The sequence below is a fragment of the Carlito syrichta genome, unplaced genomic scaffold (assembly GCF_000164805.1).
Source record: "Carlito syrichta isolate Samal-C Ts95f unplaced genomic scaffold, Tarsius_syrichta-2.0.1 Scaffold309718, whole genome shotgun sequence".
NCBI classification, from domain to species: domain Eukaryota; kingdom Metazoa; phylum Chordata; class Mammalia; order Primates; family Tarsiidae; genus Carlito; species Carlito syrichta.
Window position 1 is genome coordinate 162,971 of NW_007253814.1, and position 21,485 is coordinate 184,455.

Here is a 21,485-nt window from a genome sequence, read left to right on the forward strand (position 1 = left end):
AGTTTTCCTAGAAGTTGCTTTATGAATGTTGGTGCACCTATGTTGGGTGCATATATGTTTAGGATAGATATTTCTTGTTGATGGAGTGAACCTTTCATCATTATGTAGTGGCCCTCTGTATCTTTTTTAATTTTTGATAGTTTAAATGGCATTTTGTCTGAAATTAGGATCGCAACTCCTCCTTTCTTTTGTGTTCCTTTCACCTGAAAATTTGTTTCCCATCCTCTTACTTTGAGTCTGTGTATGTCCTTTCTAGTGAGATGGGTCTCTTGAAGGCAGTATATTGTTGCCTGATGATATTTTATCCATTTTGTCATTCTATATCTTTTCAGTGGTGCGTTTAGTCCATTCACATTCAGACTAATTATTGAAATGTGAGAGTTCGTCCTTATCATGGAGTTCTTATTGAGTTGTTGTTCTTCCACTTGGTTTTTTCTTTTCTTTTCTTTTTTTTTTTTTGTCTTTCTTTTGGTTTTGGGGTTGGTTCGTGTATATTTTATTCTTTTCCCTGTACTCTTGTGAAGAACACTGTTGTTTTTTTTTTCCTTTTCTTCTGTGTTTAGTTCTTTTTTAAGTGTTTCATGTAGAGGTGGCTTGGTGGCAGCATAAGTTCTTAGGGATTGGATATCTGGGAAAGATTTTAATTCTCCCTCACTGATGAAGCTTACCTTGGCCAGGTAGGTTATTCTTGGTTGAAATTGTTTATCTTTTAGGACTTTGAAGATAGGGCTCCAAGCTCTCCTAGCCTGCAGGGTTTCTACAGATAAATCTGCTGCTATTCTGATTGGTCTTCCATGGTAGGTGATCTGTCTTTTTCTCTTACTGCCTTTAGGATTTTTTCTTTTGTGCCTACTTTATTTAGGCAAATTATTATGTGTCTAGGAGTTGGTCTTCTCATTTGTTGTCTTGCAGGGGTTCTCTGAATCTCTTGTGTTTGAATTTTTGCATCACTGATTAGATAAGGGAAGTTTTCTGAATGATCTCATGGAAAGTTGTTCCAATGTGGTCTCTGTTTCTCTTTCTGCTTCACGGAGTCCGATTACTCTTAGGTTAGGCCTCTTGAGGTAGTCACTCATCTCTTGAAGGTTTTGTTCTGTCTTTTTGAGCTTATTTTCTGTGTTTTTAAGAGTTTGGGTTATTTCTATATTTTGGTCCTCAAGCTCTGAGATTCTTTCTTCTGCTTCGGTAATTCTGCTTTCCATGCTTATCAGTTTGTTATTTATTTCATTCACAATATTCTTTATTACTGTTATCTCAGATATCAGCTCCTTCCTAGTTTCTTCTTGTGTCTCCTCAATTCTTTTTAATCCCTCCATTATTGTTTTGATATCTACATTTGCAGTTTGAGACCCTTCATTCTGGGGTCTTTTCACTGTTTGCATTCCAAAGTCAGTTTTCTCAGTGTCTGCTCTCCCAGGCATCTGGGAGAGACCCATACTCTTCTTTTGGTTTTTCTTCATTTCTGTAGATTTTACTCTCTCTCCCCCTTTCCCTCCCCTTCTTCAATTCTGTTTTTGAGGGAAGGTGGGGTTGCTTTTATTTCTCTTCTGCAATGACCTGTTCTTCCTTATGAGGGTCTTCTGGCTTTGTTCATTTTTCCCTCTGCTTTACAGTCTGTCTATTCAGCAGTATGTAGTCTTGGTCCCTAGATAAAAAGGGGGTGTATAAAAGAGGAAAATAATGGAGGAAGGGGGGGGTCAATAGGGAGTTAGAAAGAGAGAAGTGCGAGAGGGAAAACAGATATACATACCAACTATCAGGTGAGAAAGAGACACAGGGCCGGGAAGAAGTGAAGAAAGACAGGTAAGAAAGATTCCCTAAAGAGTACTGATAGCTACACAGAGACAGGCCAATAAAATTAAGAAACAGTGTAAGTAAGAAGGTAAACACCAAACATGATCTAAACCAACAGTTTCAATGATAAAATCATAAGTCAAAATAAGTGATCAGACTAGAGTCACTTCTGTGATCTCCGATTCTGGCCTCTCCCTTTTGTTTTTCATTGCAGCGTAGGGGTGGGACTTTGTCTCCTGTTTCGCGCTGTTGCCTTAGGAACTGAGGTAAAGTTTGTTGATAGGTAGGCGGGGCAATGGAAGTCTCTCCTGGAGAATAGCAAGGTAGTTTAAGCAGATCTGTTTTTCTCCACTTGTCTGGGTCCCCCAGCTTGGGGTCTCACACTGAGTGCCTCAGCCAGGGTGGGCCCGGAGTTCCAGAGCTCCAAAGCTCCAAAGGGCAGGCAGTGGGTGGCGAGAGTGGCTCTGGGCCCACCACAGGGTACTTCAGCCAGGAATGGGACCGGTGCCGCTGAGGGGCGGGTGCCCAGAACCTCCCTGTGTGACCAGCGGCTTGGTGCCGGGTGCCGGGCTGGAGACAACGCAGCCGGGGAGAGAGCCGGAGGGGGCTGGGACCCAAAACTCCCACGCACGCAGTGGAATAGCAGTGGCAGGAGGCTGCAATATCTGGCCTTAGGAAATGAGGTAAAGTTTGCTGATAGGTGGGCGGGGCAATGGAAGTCTCTGCCTGGAGAATGGTGAGGCAGTTTAAGCAGATCTGTTTTTCTCTGCTTCTCTGGGTCCTCCGGCGTGGGGTCTCGCGCTGAGTGCCTCAGCCAGGGTGGGCCCAGAGTTCCAGAGCTCCAAAGTTCCAAAGGGCGGGTGGTGAGCAGCGAGAGTGGCGCTGGGCCCCCTCCAGGGTACTTCAGCCAGGAATGGGACCGGTGTCTCTGAGGGGCGGGCGCCCAGAGCCTCCCTGTGTGACCAGCGGCTTGGTGCTGGTGCCGGGCTGGAGACAATGCAGCCGGGGAGGGATCTGGAGGGAGCTGGGAACGGAGACTTCCACACACGCAGTAGAACAGCAGCAGTGGGGGGAGGTGCAATATCTGGCCCTGCGTGGGACCGAAGTTTCCGGGCCTGGCACCAGCACGGTTGGTGGTGTGCTGGGGAATGGGGGAAGAGAAGTAATAGCCTTTTTGGGAACTCATGTTCAGAGAATCTCACCAGTTCACCTATGCCGTCGCCATCTTGCTTCCCTCCTCCACATTTTTTTTTAATCCAGTCCTCTTTTGATGGACAGTATGGTTGATTCCAGGTTCTTGCTATTGTGAACAATGCTGCGATAAACATACATGTGCAGGTATCTTTTTTATAGAGTGATTTGAGTTCTTCAGGGTATATTACCAGTAGGGGGATTGCGGAGTCATATGGGAGGTCGATATTTAGAGCTTTTAGGAACACTTTTTTTTTCTTTATTTTCATTTTCTGTTTTCTGTTTATGTGTGTACATGAAGGATTGAGTGTTCATCTTTCAGGATTTTTTGTTTTTGCTTTTTTGTTTGTCCCTTTTTAGTCTAATGTGTGTGTGTTAATACATGTGTGAGGGTTCGATTTGAATTCTTTTTTTCTTCTTTTCTTTTTTTTCCTGTTGTTTTTTTTTTCCTCTTTGCATTTTGCGTTAGGTGTGTTTGACTTTCCTGTTTTCTTCTGTTGTTGTTGCTTTATTTGTTTTGCTTTGTTGTTATTCCAGTTTGTTTTAGGGTGTGTGTGTGTATGTGTGTGTGTCTGTGTGTATGTGTATGTGTGTGTCTGTGTGTGTGTGTAATTGTTTTTTGCTTTGGCTTTTGCTCCTGTCATTGTGTTTTTAAAAAATATTTTTAATATTTAAAAAAAATTTTGCCTGTGTCATTTTATTCTACTTTGTTCTCCTCATTGCACTTACTGTATCATGGACTCAGGGGGTACATACATGTACCCATTGCATTGTCATAGAGTGGTGGTGGGGAATGGGTCTCAGGGAACCCATACCACAGTCAGTGAACATTGTGGTTTGCAAGTAGTTTCTGAATCCTAGCTCCCCATCCTCCACCTTGTATGACTCTCAAAACTACAAGAGACAGCAAAACTTCCCACCCACAGCCCTAATTCAAAATAGAACAAATTCAGAGCCTTGACCAGGGAAGAACAGAGGGTTGAGCAAACATCAGAAGTGAAAGTATCTCCCAATGCCACAGAATAACAGAACTAAAGAGAAAAGAAAGAGATCTGTCGCAAATGAGAAAATATATGGAGAAACACAGTAATTGCCAGAAAACACCTGAAAAATCAGACCTCAGAATCCAAACAATGGAAGTTACCAACAACTGGCGCCAGAATTCAACAGGGATTAGGGAATGGATAGAAAGAGTGAATAAGACTCAAGAAACACAAGATGGAACAATGAAAGAACTTGTAACAGAGATTTTGGTCATAAAAACATTTTATCCAGGAAATAAATAACAAGATGACAAACATGGAAAGCAGAATTAATCAAGCAGAAGAAAGAATCTCAGAACTTGAAGACCAATACATGGAATTAACCTGATCGGTAAAAAACGTAGAAAGAAAACTCAGAAAAAAATAATAAAGCCTCCAAGAGATGTGTGATTATATAAAGAGACTGAAACTTTGCCTGGTTGGAATTCTAGACGAAGAAAGGGAAATAGAGCAAGTATTCCAGGAGGTTATCCAAAAAAACTTCCCCATCTCAACAGAGATGTGACCACACAAACACAAAAGATACAGAGAACCCCCAGAAGACATCAAATGAGAAGACCAACCCCTTAGACACATATTAATTTGCCTACACAAAGTAAGCACAACAGAAAAAATCCTAAAGGCAGCAAGAGAGAAAGGTCAGACTACCTACCAGGGAAAACCAATCAGAAAAGCAGCAGACCTATTGGCAGAAACACTACAAGCTAGAAGGACTGGGGTCCAATATTCAAAGTTTTAAAAAACAAACCATTTCAATCAAGAATTTCCTGCCCAGTCAAGCTCACCTTGATCAGCAATGGAGAATTAAAATCCCTCCCAGACATGCAAACCCTAAGAGATCATGTAGCTTCCAGACCAACTCTACAGGAGATGCTTAAAAAGGTATTAAGCAAGCGGGCTCAGTGGCTCAGGCTGTAATCCCGCACCTTTGGGAGGCTGAGGTGAGTGGATTGCCTGAGCCCATGGGTTTGAGACCCGCCTGGGCAGGTGAGACCTCATCTCTACAATTAAAAAAAAAAAAAAATTAGCCAGGTGTGGTAGTGCGCGCCTGTAGTTCCTGCTACTTGGAAGGCTGAGGCGGAAGGATCGCCAGAGCCCAGCAGGTCGACGCTGCAGTGGCCGGGAGTGGCCATTGCACTCCAGTCTGGGTGACAGAGTGAGATTCTAACTCAAAAAAAAAAGGTATTAAGCAAAGAATAAAGAAAAAAAAGAATGATTATGCACTTCCCAAGATAATGCAGAACACAGAATCACCAGAGAATACATCACAACTGCAAACTTGAAAACACACACATACATCAACCCAAACGCTAAAAGAAAACAAAGAAAAAACGTTATAAGAACTTCATGATAGAAGTAAAAAATCACATATCAATAATCAGCTTGAATGTGAATGGACTAAATGTACCACTGAAAAGACACAGAATGGTAAGCTGGATAAAAAACCATGACCCAATAATTTGGTATATACAGGAAACTCATCTTACCACAAGGGACACACACAGACTAAAAGTTAGAGGCTGGAAAACGAGTTTCCAGACAAATGCATCACAAAAGAAGGTAGGAGTCACAATATTAATAACAGACAAAACAACCTTCAAGCTATCAAAAATTTTAAAAGATATGGAAGGCCACTACCTATTGATAAAAGGTTCAATCTTTCTACAAGAAATATCCATCCTAAACATATATGCACCCAACAGGAGCACCAGTGTTTATAAAGCAACTACTAAGATAACTACAAAAAAAAAATTTACTCTAACACTATTATAGTTGGGGACTATACCCCAACTAACAACCCTAGATAGATCATCAAGGAAAAAAATCAACAAAGAGATCTGGAAACTCAACTTGACCCTTAATTAAATGTACTTAATATATACCTACAGAATACTCCATGCAACAACCACAGAATATACATTCTACTCACTATCACATGAAACATACCCCAAGATTGATCACATCCATGGTCATAAATCAACCATATACAAATTTCATATGATCAAAATACTGCCATGCACCCTCTTAGACCACAGTGGAATAAAAATAAATATCAACAGCAACAAAATTCCCCCCAAACCCACAAAGACATGAACACTAAACAGCATGATGCTGAATGACTACTGGCTCAACACAGAAATCAAAACAGAAATTAGAAAAAAATAAAAATGAAGAACCATCCTACCAAAAGTCTGGGATGCCATGAAAGTCCTCCTAAGAGGGGAATTCATATCTCTAGGAACACACATCAAGAAAATGGAAATATCACAAGTTAACATCCTAACATATAACCCAAGGGAGCTGGAAAGACAAGACCACCAAAACTTTAGCAGAAGAATCCAGATCATCAAAGTAAAAGCCCAAATACAGGTCATAGAAGACAAAAATATCATAGAAAAAAATCAACAACAAATAAAGCTGGTTCTTTGAAAGAATAAACAAGATTGATGGACCCCTAGCAAGAATGACCAAGAGAAAGAAAAAGCCCAAATAAACACAATCAAAAATGAAAAAGATCAAGTCACAACTGACTCCAAAGAAATACAAAAGACAATCAGAAATTACCATGCACAGCTGTGTGGAATGACAACCTAAATGAAATAGAAGACTTCCTGACTTGACAACCTAAATGAAATAGAGGACTTTCTGACATCACACAACCTCCAAAGGTTGAAACAAGAAGACACTGAGACACTAAATAGACCAATAACAACCCAGAAAATTGATTCTGTCATAGAAGAACTACCTACAAAAAAAGCCCTGCACTAAATGGCTTTCCAGGGGAATTACACAAAATGTACAAGGTGGAACTGATATCAATCCTATTGAAAGGATTCCAGGCAATTGAGTAAGATGAAATTCTCCCCAAATCATTTTATAAGGCTAACATCCCATTGAAACCCAAACTGGGCAAAGATCCAACAAAAAAGAGAGCTACAGGTCAATATTCCTAATGAACATAGATGCAAAATTCTCAACAAGACCCTAGCAAATCAGATCCAATAACACATATAAAAAATCATCCACCATGACCAAGTCAGCTTCATCCCCATGATGCAGGTCTAGTTCAACATCCACAAGACCATAAATGTAATTAAATACATCAACAGGTGTAAAAACAAGAACCACATGATTATATCATTTGATACAGAAAAAGCTTTTGATAAAATCCAGCATGCTTTCTAGATTAAAACCCTTCAAGCTCCTAGGCATAGAAGGAACATACTTCAAAATAGTAAGTACCATCTATGTAAAACCCACAGCCAGCATATTGTTAAATGGACAGAAACTAAAAGCATTTCCCCTGAAAACTGGAACAAGACAAAGCCGCCCACTCTCACCTTTCTTGTTCAACATTGTGTTGGACATCCAAGCTAGAGCAACCAGACAAGAGAAGGAAATGAGGGGTATCCAAACAGGAAAAGAGGAAGTTCAAATCCCTCTTTGCTGACAATATGATCCTATACCTTGAAAACCCAAGGGAATCTGTCAAAACCTGCACTGATAAAGGACTTTAGCAAAGCCTCAGGGTACAAAATCAATGGGCAAAAGATATCTGCATTCTTATACACCAATAACAAGCAGCCAGAGATCCAAATAAAAAGCACAATCCCATTCACAACACACACAAGGAATTCCTCGACATCTTCTCTAGAGAAGTGAAAGTCCTTTACGATAAAACTACAAAACACTGCTCAAAGAAATCCAAGAAGACACAAACAAATGGGAAAATATTCCATGCTCATGAATAGGAAGACTCAACATTGGTAAGATGCCCATCCTATCAAAAGCAGTCTACAGATACAACACAATACAAGCATCATTCTTCTCAGACCTGGAAATGACAATACAGAAATTCATATGAAAACATAAAACAACCGCTGGGCTCAGTGGCTCAGCCTGTAATCCTGCGCCTTTGGGAGGCTGAGGTCAGTGGATTGCCTGAACCCGCGGGTTTGAGACCCGCCCGGGTAGGCGAGACCTCATCTCTACAATAAAATAAAAAAATCAACCGGGAGTGGTAGCGCGTGCCTGTAGTTCCAGCTACTTGGAAGGCTGAGGTGGAAGGATCGCCGGAGCCCAGCAGGTCGAGGCTGCAGTGGCCGGGAGCGGCCACTGCACTCCAGTCTAGGCAACAGAGTGAGACTCCAACTCAAAAAAAAAAAAAAAAAGAAAACATAAACAACCATGAATAGCCAAAACAATGCTCAGCAAAGGAAACAAAATGGGAGGTATCACACTTCCAGACTTTTAACTTTACTATATGGCTACAATAATCAAAACAACCTGGTATTGGTACAAGAACAAGCATATGGAACCAATGGAACAGGACAGAGATTCCAGAAGCAAAACTGTAATTTTTCAACCAACTCATCTTCAACAAAGCTTCCACCAACAATCTCTGAGGAGAGGAGAACCTATTCAGTAAATGGTATTGGGAAAACTGGCTGACAACATGTAGAATATTGAAACAGGACCCCTACTTATACACAAAAATCAATTCTAAATAGATAAAAAACCTAAATGTAAAACCTCAAACTATAAGAACCTTAGAATATTCAGGAGTCACCCTTATGGAAATTGGAACTGGCAACCAATGCCCGATCAATACCCCAAGTGCCCGTGCCATCAGAGATAAGTTAGACAAATGGGACCTCATCAAACTGAAAAGCTTCTGCAAGGCAAAAGAACCCATCAAGAGAGCAGGGAGACAGCCCACAGAGTGGGAAAAAATATTTGACAGATGTATATCTGACAAAGGTCTAACATCCAGGATCTACAAGGAACTCATATCTGCCAAAAAGAAAAAAACAAACAGCCCCATTAAAAAGTGGGCAAATATATGAATATACATTTCTCAAAAGAAGACATACAGGCAGCCAACAGACACATGAAAAAGGGTTCAGCCTCACTAATGATCAGAGAAATGCAAATCAAAACCACATTGAGATACCACCTAACCCCAGTAAGAATGGCCATCATTAATAAAACAAACAACAACAGATGCTGGCAAGGATACGAAGATAAAGGAATGCTTCTACACTGCTGGTGGGAATGCAAACTAGTGCAACCTCTTTGGAAAACAGTGTGGCAATTTCTAAAAGAACTGGATATTGACATTCCATATGACCCAACAATCTGCGTACTGGGAATATACTCAGAGGAACTCAAACCATTCTACAAAAAAGATACATGCATACACATGTTTATTGCAGCACTATTCACAATAGCAAAAACATGAAACCAACTGTGCTGCCCATTGAAACTGGACTGTATTTAAAAAATGTGGTACATACACACAATGGAATGCCATGCAGCCATAAAGAAGGACAAATATACGGACTTCATAGCAACTTTGATGGATTTATTAGAGTCTATCATACTCATCAACTTGTCACAGAAACAAAGAACAGAGCACCACATGTTCTCACTCATAAGCAGACCCCAAACATTGACTGTAATACTATAAGAAAGGGATTAGCAGTAGCGGGATACTGCCGAGGTGGGGAAGGGAGACACAACATCAATAAGGGTATCTGATCTCAAACTAGGCAAAGTGGGGACCAAAGGGAGGCCCAAACTTTACCTGTATAGAGCTCTACTGAGATATAATTCACATACCATACAATTCCCCTATTTAAAGCATACAATTCAATGGTTTTTAGTATATTCACAGAGTTGTGCAACCATCACCACAATCAATTTTAGGACATTTTTCTTACTCAAGTAAAAAAACCCTGTACCTAACTAGCAGTCACTCTCCATTTCCCACTCCCCAGTCTCCCTGACTTTAGGCAACCACCAACCTATTCACTATATCTATGGATTTGCCCTATTCTAGACGTTTCATATAAACAGATTCATATACAATATGCAGTCCTTTGTGTCTGGTTTCTTTCACTTAGAATTATATTTTTAAGGTCCATCCACATTGTAACATATAGCAATACTTCATTTATTTCTATTGCTGAATAATATTAAATTGTATGGCTAAGCCACATTCTATTTATTTATTCAGCATTTTAATTGTTTTCACTTTTTAGCCTTTATGAATAACACTGCTATGAATTCATATACACATTTTTATGCAAACATGTTTTTATTTCTCTTGGATAGATTCCTAGGAGTGGAATTGCTGGGTCCTATGGTAACACTAGTCCTACTTCATTTCTGGTATCTGCGATATTCTCTTCCTTTCAAGTTTAGATAAGAATATACACTATGTTTTCATTTTTTTTTTCTAGGTTGGGAGAATATATGGAGGAAGATATCTATCTCAGTCTGTCTTGTTTACATATGTCATTGACTTTTCTATAGTTTTTAGCTTTAATATTTTTAAAATATTTGCATTTAGAAGAGATCCATTAAGTCTTCTACTACAAGTAGTAGAGGAAGTATAGAATTACTCCAAAATTACTTCTTTTCAATACTGTCTTAAATATCTATCTAAGGGAGATGATGATAAAACATCTGACAGAAACTTATTTCTTAATTATTTCTGACCTATATTTAAAATGGTCTCACATTTTCTGTGTAGACTGTGAATGAATTGGTAATCAACCAACATTAAGTATTCTCAGCCACTTTAGGTTTCTCCTAGCTTCAATCACTCGTTTATGTCTTAAATCATTTCTCATCATTTCATTTATTTTTATTTGCATTTTATAAATAAAGGAAATTGACAGTTGATTCAATTACCAGGGCATATCTAATAATCTGTAGAATGTTTTGGGTATGATTGTTATATTCTAATATTTTAAGTCTTTTTTTCCATTATGCTCCAGAACATTTACGTTGCTTAGCATTCTCTATTTACTTCTGTGATCTGATGTCTACAACAAAGTCTTAAAACAAAATATTGTATAAGTAATGAGGCTATCTCTCTGCCTATATCTCCTTCAGTTCATAACTAAAAAATAAGCAATTGAAGCATTTTTCCCTAATTTTCATTTGGAAGTCTAATATTCTTCAACTTAAAAGAATAAGGAAATCAATTATGTTATTTTTCATAATTATTAGTTTTTCAAAGAATTACCTAAAGATACTAGAGTGGAGTCTCATTTTAACAACACAAGTAGATCAATTTAACTACAAGAAAACTTGTCCACAAACTGAAGTGCTACAGAGGGTAACACAGATTCTCCTAAACTGAAAATAGGTTCTCTTTTAATTCCTCTAATCAAAGAATAAATGGACAAAAACATAACATAAAAATAATTAATATATCATATGAATAGAGTCTAAAAGAAATCTCTGGGTGTATCAGAGATTATTCTTAATCTTTTCTTATTATCCTTTTAAAATAGTTTCGTGCAAATGTGTTTCTGTAAGAAAATTCTATAAGCCATGTTTTATAATCGATTCCCAATGGGTATGATGATGGTATAGACTGAAAAGATGTTAGTTCTGTGAAGTTTAGAAATCAGGCAGTACCATCAATCATGGAACGTTTCAGTGCAATTTTGAGAGGAGATGTGTAATAATGGATTCTGAGCCCTTGCACAGAAGACACATGGACAAGCATTCAAATTCCAAGCCCACTATTTACTACTATGGGACCTGAGCAAGTGACTGAAACAGTTTTCCTCTGTACAACATACCTCTTAAAATTGTTGTTATGCCAAAATAATATACTAAATAAGTTCTAATAACTGAAAGAGCTATATATTCAGACCAACACTTTCTGTAGACCTGTGAACATAGACTATCAATTAACTTATGTTAGAGTTTTAGCAGAGATTTGAATTCAGTGAGGAAGAAAATATGGTTACCTGGAAAGGCAGGCTTTAGTGACAGTACTGTGAAGATTTTCATTAGGATACTGTGACAGACGGTGAGAAATCCGCAACAGTTGTCTGGTAGAAAGTGATGCTGCTAATGATTGTGCCTATCGAAAGGCAAAGATAGCCTGTTAAGAGTCTTGTTTCAACTTGCTAAAGTCCCTTTAGATGGGTATCATAGCAGAATTCATTATTCCTGAAGGACAAGGCCAAACTTAAAATAAGTATGTACTTTTAATGAATTATAAATAAAAATAAACAGAAACCAATTTACACTTAAATCATTCTGGAAGATAGTTTTTAAAAGTCTGTAAAAAGCATGTATCAGTTAAATTTAATTATTGTAATTGTGCTAAATTGAAGGGGTGGGGGAGTGAATGGAGAAAGGATGTTACACAATACATCACACCTGTCATACAAATAGTCCATATGTACAAGTAACCATTCATTTTTTTCTGCTTACACAAAGTTGACCTACTAAGATATCCTGAACATGCTTAGAGTTTTAAGCAAATCTGTGGTTTCTGAAATTGAGAAAAAAAAAAAGTAGGCTGCTGACCACAGAGGTGTCAACCAGTTTGTCACTTGGACTGCAACTTGCTGTTTAAAATCCTTCTCTTATATTGTCAGAATAATTTTACTTTGCTTTCTTAAACTTCTCCAAATACCACTAATAGAGTTGCTGATATAGAACTCAGATCATAATAAGCATTCAATAAATATAGGTTGACTTGAACTTGAAATTATTTTGGCAGGCAGCATAACATAATGGTAAAGTTTATAGACTTTGATATCTGATAAATTAGGCTCCCATTTATTAGCTGTGTGACCTTGGCAAATTACTCAACTTTTCCAAATTACTCAGTTTCCTCACCTCTGAAATGGTAATAATAATGCCCTTACCCTAAAGTTGACATGAAGATTAAATTATAAAATTATTCCAAAGCACTTAGAACAAGTCAGACACATATGGGTATTCAACAAATGACAGCCATTTTTATTAAAACACTTAGTATCTTTAAAATGAAAAAAAAAAAACCTAACAAAGGAAGAGGATAGGACCTACATGGTAGCATATATTTAAGGAATCAGGTTATTACTGGTCTAATTTCTAACTTAGATCAGCAACATTTAGGAGGCAGTGATTTTCATTGAAAACCAGAAGAGAGAAGCACTTTTGAAGGAACTGGAACTTTGGGAGTGCAGAACGGGTTAGTGTAATGTCACAGAGGGTGACAAGGGCAGTAAAGTGGCCCTGAGCACCCAAGGAAGTGGAAAAGGAGACTATGAAATTAACAAAGGCTTCTGAATGGATTAACAAAGAATGCCAAAGACATATTACACATTTGCTTGTTTCAAGGTTTTCCTAGGTCATTTCTGTATATCCCACAGAAGATAAAAATGAATTGATTTCTCTTCTTTGTGTATTTCACATCTTCATGAGATGTTGGTCTGTGTTATTAGTATTGTAATTCAGCTAAGACATTAATATTATATTTCCTTTGGGAACAAGGTTGGGAGAATGACCACCACATATCCTTTTCTCTGTTAAAAAAAAACACATTCTAAATTTCAAAGAACTCATTTATAAGCAAACATTTGATCCATCCTTAATATTTAAATGTAAGAAGCCATAAATTACAATTCAAAATAGCATATAATTGCTAAAATAAGTGGAGCAGTTACAACTGCTACAGGGGCCTAAAATGTTTAAGTGGGCAGGAGAAATGCTAGGATCAAAGGCATGTAGAACACAAGGAAACCAGTCCAGCTTTACTGGAGGGACCTGCTGGAAGGCTAGCTCTCAAATTACAAGGACCTGTGAATGACACTCTGAGGAGTTTGACCTTATTCCTAAAGGCAATAGAACCTTGTTATGTGTAAAGTAGTAACATGATTTTAGAATTATTACTGGCCTATTTCTAGTTTAAATCAGCAGCAGTATGTAATATAGCTGAAGGACAAAGAGAACTGAGACAGGAAAAAGAAAGCTATTTCAATAATCTGCCTATAAAAAGATAAGGTCCTATAGTAACAAGTATAGACAGAAAGAACGTAACAAATGTTTCAAAGATTTGGTGACTAGGTATGAGAAAGACAGGAGTTGATGATAAGATTTAGTCAGAAAGTATCAAATGTTAAATGTAACTCAGAAATACCCATTCTTAATACTTAGGACCATGAAAAATTTGTAATCTAATCATAAAAAATGTTTGACAATTTCTCCAACCAGGGAATTCTCATGTACTGTTAATGAATTATAAATAAAAATAAACAGGAACCAATTTACACTTAAACATACTGGAAGATAGGATTTTAACCATAAGGCAACTTTCTAGGGTACTATGAGCTAATCTCATTCTAAGCATGACACTAATTCAGCCTTCACATTTCATTCCAGTGATCAGTAAGGATTTCTCATGAATTTGAAGAATACCAACTCTCCTATTTGATAGCACCAAAATGCTTTGCAATAATATCCAGTGTTAAAAAAAATCAGAACTAAGCTTTACACTGAGCCACTTAAGTGTTGAATACAGGGTTCAGTAATCTTTGCTCTCACATTATTCTCAATTAAAAATTGAGTGCACTTTATCATAAAAATTCCTAATGAATGTATTAAACATATATAATATCAAATTTCTAGCTGCAGTTTTATTTTGCAAAAAATAGAGTGAGGATGTAAAGCACATTCCCTTAGTTACCATGGTTATACTATACAGTTTAAGAGCACCCCTTGATGGGTTTTTCATATTAGCATAATTATTAATACCTCAGCATAAAAATATGAAAATTCTCATTAGAAATTATTTTTCTTTTCTTCCTTCCAAAGAATTATTTCTTTTATCAAATGTAACATGTACTCAGGGAAAGGAAATTTAAGGAACAATCTGTTAATAGATGTTTAATTTATTAGTCAATTTATTCATTAATTCATTTAAGATTTAAGTGTCAGGCACTAGGCTGGGAAGTGGGAATAAAAGAATGGATAAGACCTAATCTCAAGGAGTTAAAATAGTAATTGGGGAAATAAAAATAAATTGTAAGACAATTGCAATAGGTCAATAGCAGAGGTATGTGTCAAGTGTCATGACAGCAGATTGGAAATAATGCTTACTTCTGCCAAAGGCAGATGAGAAAGACTTGACAGAATAGGGAAACTGAAGGACAGGTGGATAGGGAGAAAGCACATTCCAGGCATCATCTGAGGGAGACATTTGAATACAGATGGGAATTAGAAACAGCAAGAAGCTAAGTATAGGTGAAGCTAAGCTAAGGTAAGCTAAAAGCTGAGTTCATGTCTAAAAAGACTGTAGGAAGTGAGGCTAGAAAAGCAGCTCAGGGCCAGAGGAAACCCACAGGCTTGTTAAAGCAGGCTGTCTTCAGTCTACAGGCAAAGAGAATCGACCCCTTAACAACTTTAAAGAAGAGGGAGAAATTAGGAGATGGATTTGAGAAAGATCACTCCAGAGACAATACAGAAGATTCATTCATTTAGCAGATATTTACTGGGTGTCTACTGTGCAGTAGGCAAAGTTCCAGACATGGGAATACCACAGGAAGAAGATAAGCAAAAACTCCTGCCATCCTGGAACTAAAATCTGAGTGAGGGAAGATAAACAAAATAATAAGAGTAAAACATATATTATGTCAAAGGGTAATATGTCTTATCAAGAACTTAAAGCAGAACGAGAGACAGATATAAAACATGGGCTGGAAATTTGATTCTATATAAAGTGCTTCAGAAAGGCCTCACTGAAAGTGACAGCTGAGCAAATCTGAAAGAACCAAGGGAGTGAACAAGCAGTTATCTTGGGAAGAGCAGTCTGGGCAGAGGAATCACCACCCAACAAGGCCCTGAGGCAGGCACTAGTGTGTTCAAGGAGCAACAAGAAGAACAGTGTAGCTGAAACATTGCTGAGAATAGGAGAGACAGCTAACATAGCAAAGAGAAAAGCAGTTGGAGATGAAGTCCCAGAGGTAATTAACAGGAGACCTTTGATGCTGGAAAATGGTCCCCAGCCCCTTAAAGATATCCACATACTAATCTATGGAACCTGTCAATGGTATTTTCTTTGACTTTACAGGTAACATTAAATTAAGCATTTTGAGATGAGAAGCTTATTCTGCATTATTTGGGCGGGCCCTAAATACAACCCTATAAACCTAGTAAGATGGACACAGAGTGAGATTTGACACAAACAGAGGAGAAGGTGATGTGACAATGAAGGCAACACTGACATAACAGTCACAAGTCAAGGAATGTTAACAGTCACCAAAAACTGGAAGAGGCAAGGAACAGATTCTTGCAGGAGTCTCTGGGGAATGAGGCCCTGCAGACACTTTGATTTTTGGCTCAGTTATACTGATTTCAGACTTTCGTTGTCCAAAAAGAGAGAAAATAAATTTTTGTTGTCTTAAGCCACCAATTTATGATAATTTGTTACAAAAGCCACAGGAAACTACAAGAGGGCCACGTGATGAATGAATAATTGGTGAGGAGGACAGTCAAGAGGACATAAAAATATTCTAGGAGAAAGATTATGACATCCACTAAAAGGACAATTACTGACATTAGATAAGAGAACAGATGAGGCATCAAGATGCTAAATTGGCGAGATTTACTTTCCGATTAAGTGAAGACAGCAGGAAAGCAAGGAATCAACAATGATGTCAAGGTTTCTAATTTAGGTAATTTGGCAGACAGATTATTAACAAAGTCAGGAAATTAAACTAGGAACAGGAATAGCTCTAAAGGGGAAAGATAGTTTAGTTGTACAATATATGTGAATTAACAGTGATCTCAGAATATCCAGTTGAAAAGTGAAAGAAACTAACATTTATTAAGCTACTAAGGAGAAGACTCCTAATATGCATTTTAATGTTTGATCATTAAGATCTTTTTAGACTCACAGTGTTAAATAGTGACAACCCTTTATCTTTTCAGCACACCACACTGGAATGGAAATATGAGAACAAATCAGAAAACAGACGTTGGAAGATAAAGACATAGGCATTAACTTGGAGGTAGTACTTGAAGCCATAAGAACAGATGACACTGTTTAACACAAGAGACAAAAAGAAGAGAACAAAACCCCCTGCACACTAAGTTGTTTTCCATAACATGAGAAAAACATGTTAAAATCACTGAAATCAAAGTAAAACATATGTATAGGACAAAGCATAACATAAGGGATAAAAATATCAGCTTAAAACATAGATTTTAAAGCATTAAACTTGAAGAAAATAAAACAGCAGCATGTCAACAATGGAAAATTCTGTGAAAAAAAATCCAGACTTACTGTTGGATCCTGTGTCTCCCTTAGTTTGTGTGTAAATGATAATAACTTATTCAAAGCTTCTTGAGGTATATCTGGGACCTGTATTATGAGAGAATTAAGAAAACAAATAAACAATAAATTGGGTTATCTGATCAATCATTCATAAATTATAACTACTTAGCAAATAATATTAGAAGTACATTTCTAACAGTTTATGATTATCAGTTACACGTTTAACTCATGGATCAAGTTGCTTATTCAAATTTTCAGAAATCACTGAAATCTCTGCTTCCTCTTTAAAAATCAGGTAACTAAAAACCAAGCCACTCTTTTCCATATACAATTATATCATCAAGATAAAACTGAAAGGAGCCTCTGACTCAATTAGAAACTGGCATGCTGTGTATCATAAAGAATTTTTCAAATAGTATCATTTCCTGTTTTGTTAGCTCCAAGATGATATTTTAAACACTCACTTAAGCATTTTCTTACTGGAACCAGATTCCTTTCTTTAATAGTAATCTTGTATATATGTCTACTAAGTGGTAGACAGTACCCTTATGTAAAGAATGGATACTCAAGGTGTCCATTTTTCAAAAACTTGTAAAACACATACTTGAGGAGTGTGATGATGTCAGCAAAATCAACACATATAGATTGCTTTTAATTATAACAAATTTTAATTTAATTAAGCTGTAAGCAATTTTTATTTAGGCATAAATTTAAGATTTTAATTTTAAAAGATCAGACAGAGATATTAGAAAAATGACTGGGACAACATGACAATTTCAAAAGCATATTGCTCAGGATTTCAATAGTAATTTAAGTAACAGAAATTTTTAAAAATTCTAAGATCTGTTCTACATATATTTCATCTCATTTATTCTTTAAATCACTTCTGTGATGTAAGAGGTAGTATTATCTCCATTTTGAGATGAAGAAACTATGACTGAGTAATTTACCCTAGATTAGAAGCTAGTAAGTAGTGGACTTGATATTTAGAGCCAAGTTTTTGAATTCTAAAGTCCCTTATCCACCACCATGCTCACAAGACCTAACATTAATCCGTTCATTCAGTATTTCAAACATCTTTTTTTATGTAAAAAGTTAATAATTAGTGATCTAGAACAGCATTATCCAATAAAACTTTCTATGATGATGGACATTTTCTGCATACTATCTAATATGGTAGTCAAAAGCCCCCGTGTAGCTACTGAGCACTGGAAATATGATTAAGAAACTGACTTTTAAAAAATTTTATTTAATGTGGCTAGTGCTACTACATTAAAGAGTATAGTTCTGAAAATTCAAAAGTGCTAACCACAATGCTTAATTAAGGCTTACACTGAAATAATAGATCACACACACACACTAGAAGCCACCAGCTTCTAGCTGACTAATCAGGATACAGGATACATTACAGTCCTGAGGGACCAGGAATCCTTAGTATTTTCTATCAAATTTAAGAAACTATAATATATTCAGCCTCCTTTTACAGTGGAAACTTAAAATAGTCACCTTTGGCTGAATATAAAATGAAAACAAATTCCAAGTCGGCTTCTACATGAGGAAAGAGGAGAGACAGCCTACATCTGTAGTTCTCAAAGTGTGGTCCCAGACAGCATGAGCATAACCTGAGAATTTGTTGGAAATACCCAGATCTACTGACTCTAAAACTACAGAGATGAAGCTCAGAAATCAGTGACATATCAAGCCCTCTAGATGATTCTGAAGAATGTTAAAGTTAAGTGTTAAAGTTAAGTGTTAAAGAATCACTGACCTATGCTACTATATAAGGAAATTTGAAAATAAATGGGAAGAAAAAGCTAAAAATATTTAATTGTGTTGGCAGTTTGCATCAGAGTATCTCAAAAAGAGAACAGCTGTAGAAAGCAGGCTAGAGTTAGCCTCTCTCTTACCATTTCCTTAATCACTTGGATTTCTTCACTTTTGACAAGTGGTTTCATATAATGGAAAAAGAACATGGTTAAGAATTCTGGTCCCAGCCACTGCTGTGTTGTGCTTCCAATAACAGGGGGTTCTGCCAAGGCGATGATTCTGAAGGAAGGGTGGATTGGAAAAATGGACCTAAATGGGGGGAAAAAACCCACATTAGAAAAAAACCCACATTTTATATTCAGCCTAAGGTGACTATTTTAGGTCATGGGAGCTAAAGTCTAGGCAATGATAAGGCAATCATGCTGTGAATAATGGCAAAGCTATTATACAATGAATAAGCTTTTCTTTAAAAAAAAGTGAGAACATTCTAAGAACCTGAGATTAAAACAAACAAACAAAATAATCACCTACTGCTAATAAATGTTATACAATATCTACTTATAAAACTCCAGCCCTGGAACAAACCCCTGCTTTTGAGATGTTGTCATGACTACAACAAATTTTCTCCAAAGCGTCTTGAAATAAAATTCCATTCAGTTCATATTCATTACAAAGATTCTCTTTATTTATTGAAAATTCCTTCAAAAGTTACTCTCTTGCAAGGAACCTACTCTATGTCAATCAGAGAAACACCAAGAAGCCTAATTCAAGGTGAGGAAACTTTTTACAGTACAGAAAATGTAAGCATAAGGGGTTAGATTAAATTTAAAATTTAGATTGGCAATAAGAATATTTACATCTTAATGAACCCCTTGCCAGATTGACCAAGAAAAAGAGAGGAAAAGTTTAAATAAACACAGTCAGAAATGCAAAAGATCAAGTTACAACTGACCCTGAAGAATACAAAATATTATCAGAGACTAATTACTATGCACACCTAAATGGAAACAAAATCAAAAACCTCAATGAAATGGAGAACTTTCTGACATCATTCAACCTCCCAAGGTTGAAACCAGAAGAAATTGAGACCCTAAATAGACCAATAACAACCAGGAAATTGACTCCATCATTAAAACAAAACAAAACTACCTACAAAAAAAAAAAAAAAAGAAAAAACTTTGGCCTAGATGGCTTACCGGAGGAATTCCACAAAACATATAAGGAGAAGCTGATACCAACATTACTGAAAGTATTCCAGGCAATAGAGGAAGACGGAGCTCTCCCCAAATCATATTATGAAACTAACATCACACTGATACCCAAACCAGGTAAAGATACAACTAAGAAATAGACCTACAAGCCAATATCTCTGATGAACACAGATGCAAAAATTCTCAACAAGATTCTAGCAAATCAGATCCAACAACGCATCTCAAAAATCATCCACCATGACCAAGTAGGTTTCATCCTTGGGATGCAGGGCTGGTTCAACATCTGCAAGACCATAAATGCAATTCAATATATCAACAGATGTAAAAACAAGAATTACATGAATATCTCATTAGATGCAGAAAAAGCTTTTGATAAAATCCAGCATCCCTTCTTGATAAAAACCCTCAAACACCTAGGTAAGCGGGAATATACCTCAAAATAGTAAGAGCACCTAAGATAAACCCACAGTCAACATATTGGTAAACAGACAGAAACTGGAAACATTTCCCTGAAAACCAGAATAAAACAAGGCTACCCATTCTCATCCCTCCTGTTCAACATAGTGTTGAAAGTCCTAGCCAGAGCAATAAGACAAGAGAAGGAAATCAAGGGTATCGAAACAGGAAAGGAGGAAGTTAAGCTATCCCTCTTTGCTGACGCTATGATCCTATACCTTGAAAACCCAAGAGAATCTGTCAAAAAATTCCTGGCACTGATAAAGGACTTTGGCAAAGACTCAAGGTACAAAATCAACATGCAAAAGACAGTTGCATCTTTATACACCAACAACAGCCAGGGAATCAAATAAAAAGCACAATCCCATTCACAATAGCCGAAAAATAAAAAATAAAATACCTTGGCATCTTCCAAACCAGACTCTTGAAAGACCTTCGCAACAAAAATGACAAAATATTGCTCAAAGAAATCAAAGATGACACAAACAATTCAAAAAATATTCCATATTCATGGACTGAAGAATCAACGTTGTTAAGATATCCATCCTACTCAAGGCAATCTATAGATTCAATACAATACTGATTAAATTACCAACATAATTCTTCTCAGACCTGGAAACAACACAGAAAATCATATAGAAACATAAATGACCACAAATAGAAAAAACAATCATCAGCAAAAGAAACAAAGGGTGGTATTACACTACTGGACTTTAAACTTTATTATAAGGCTACAATAATCAAAATAGCCTGGTGTTGGTACAAGAACAGGTATACAGACCAATGGAACAGGATAGATTCTGGAAGCAAAACCTCAATTTCTTTTTTTTTTTAACTTTTAATTTTTTTATTTTAAAATTTTGGGGTACAATTCAGGGTTAGGTATACAAATGTTCATTCTACAGGTATCCTCGTTGATGAGGTGCGCCTCCGCTTCCTCAGGCAGAT

At 37.0% G+C, this 21,485-nt stretch overlaps 1 protein-coding gene across 1 annotated transcript in view; it reads right to left on the reverse strand.

Moving 5' to 3' along the window:
• VWA8 (von Willebrand factor A domain containing 8) overlaps positions 1-21,485 on the reverse strand; it is a 256,138-nt gene that overhangs the window by 81,910 nt on the left and 152,743 nt on the right. The window contains exons 15-17 of the mRNA XM_008067589.2: positions 19,011-19,179; positions 17,113-17,190; positions 11,801-11,916 (exon numbers count right to left, since the gene is read on the reverse strand). Of these exons, the coding sequence (XP_008065780.1) occupies positions 11,801-11,916; positions 17,113-17,190; positions 19,011-19,179 (363 nt within the window). The remainder of the gene's footprint in view (positions 1-11,800; positions 11,917-17,112; positions 17,191-19,010; positions 19,180-21,485) is intronic.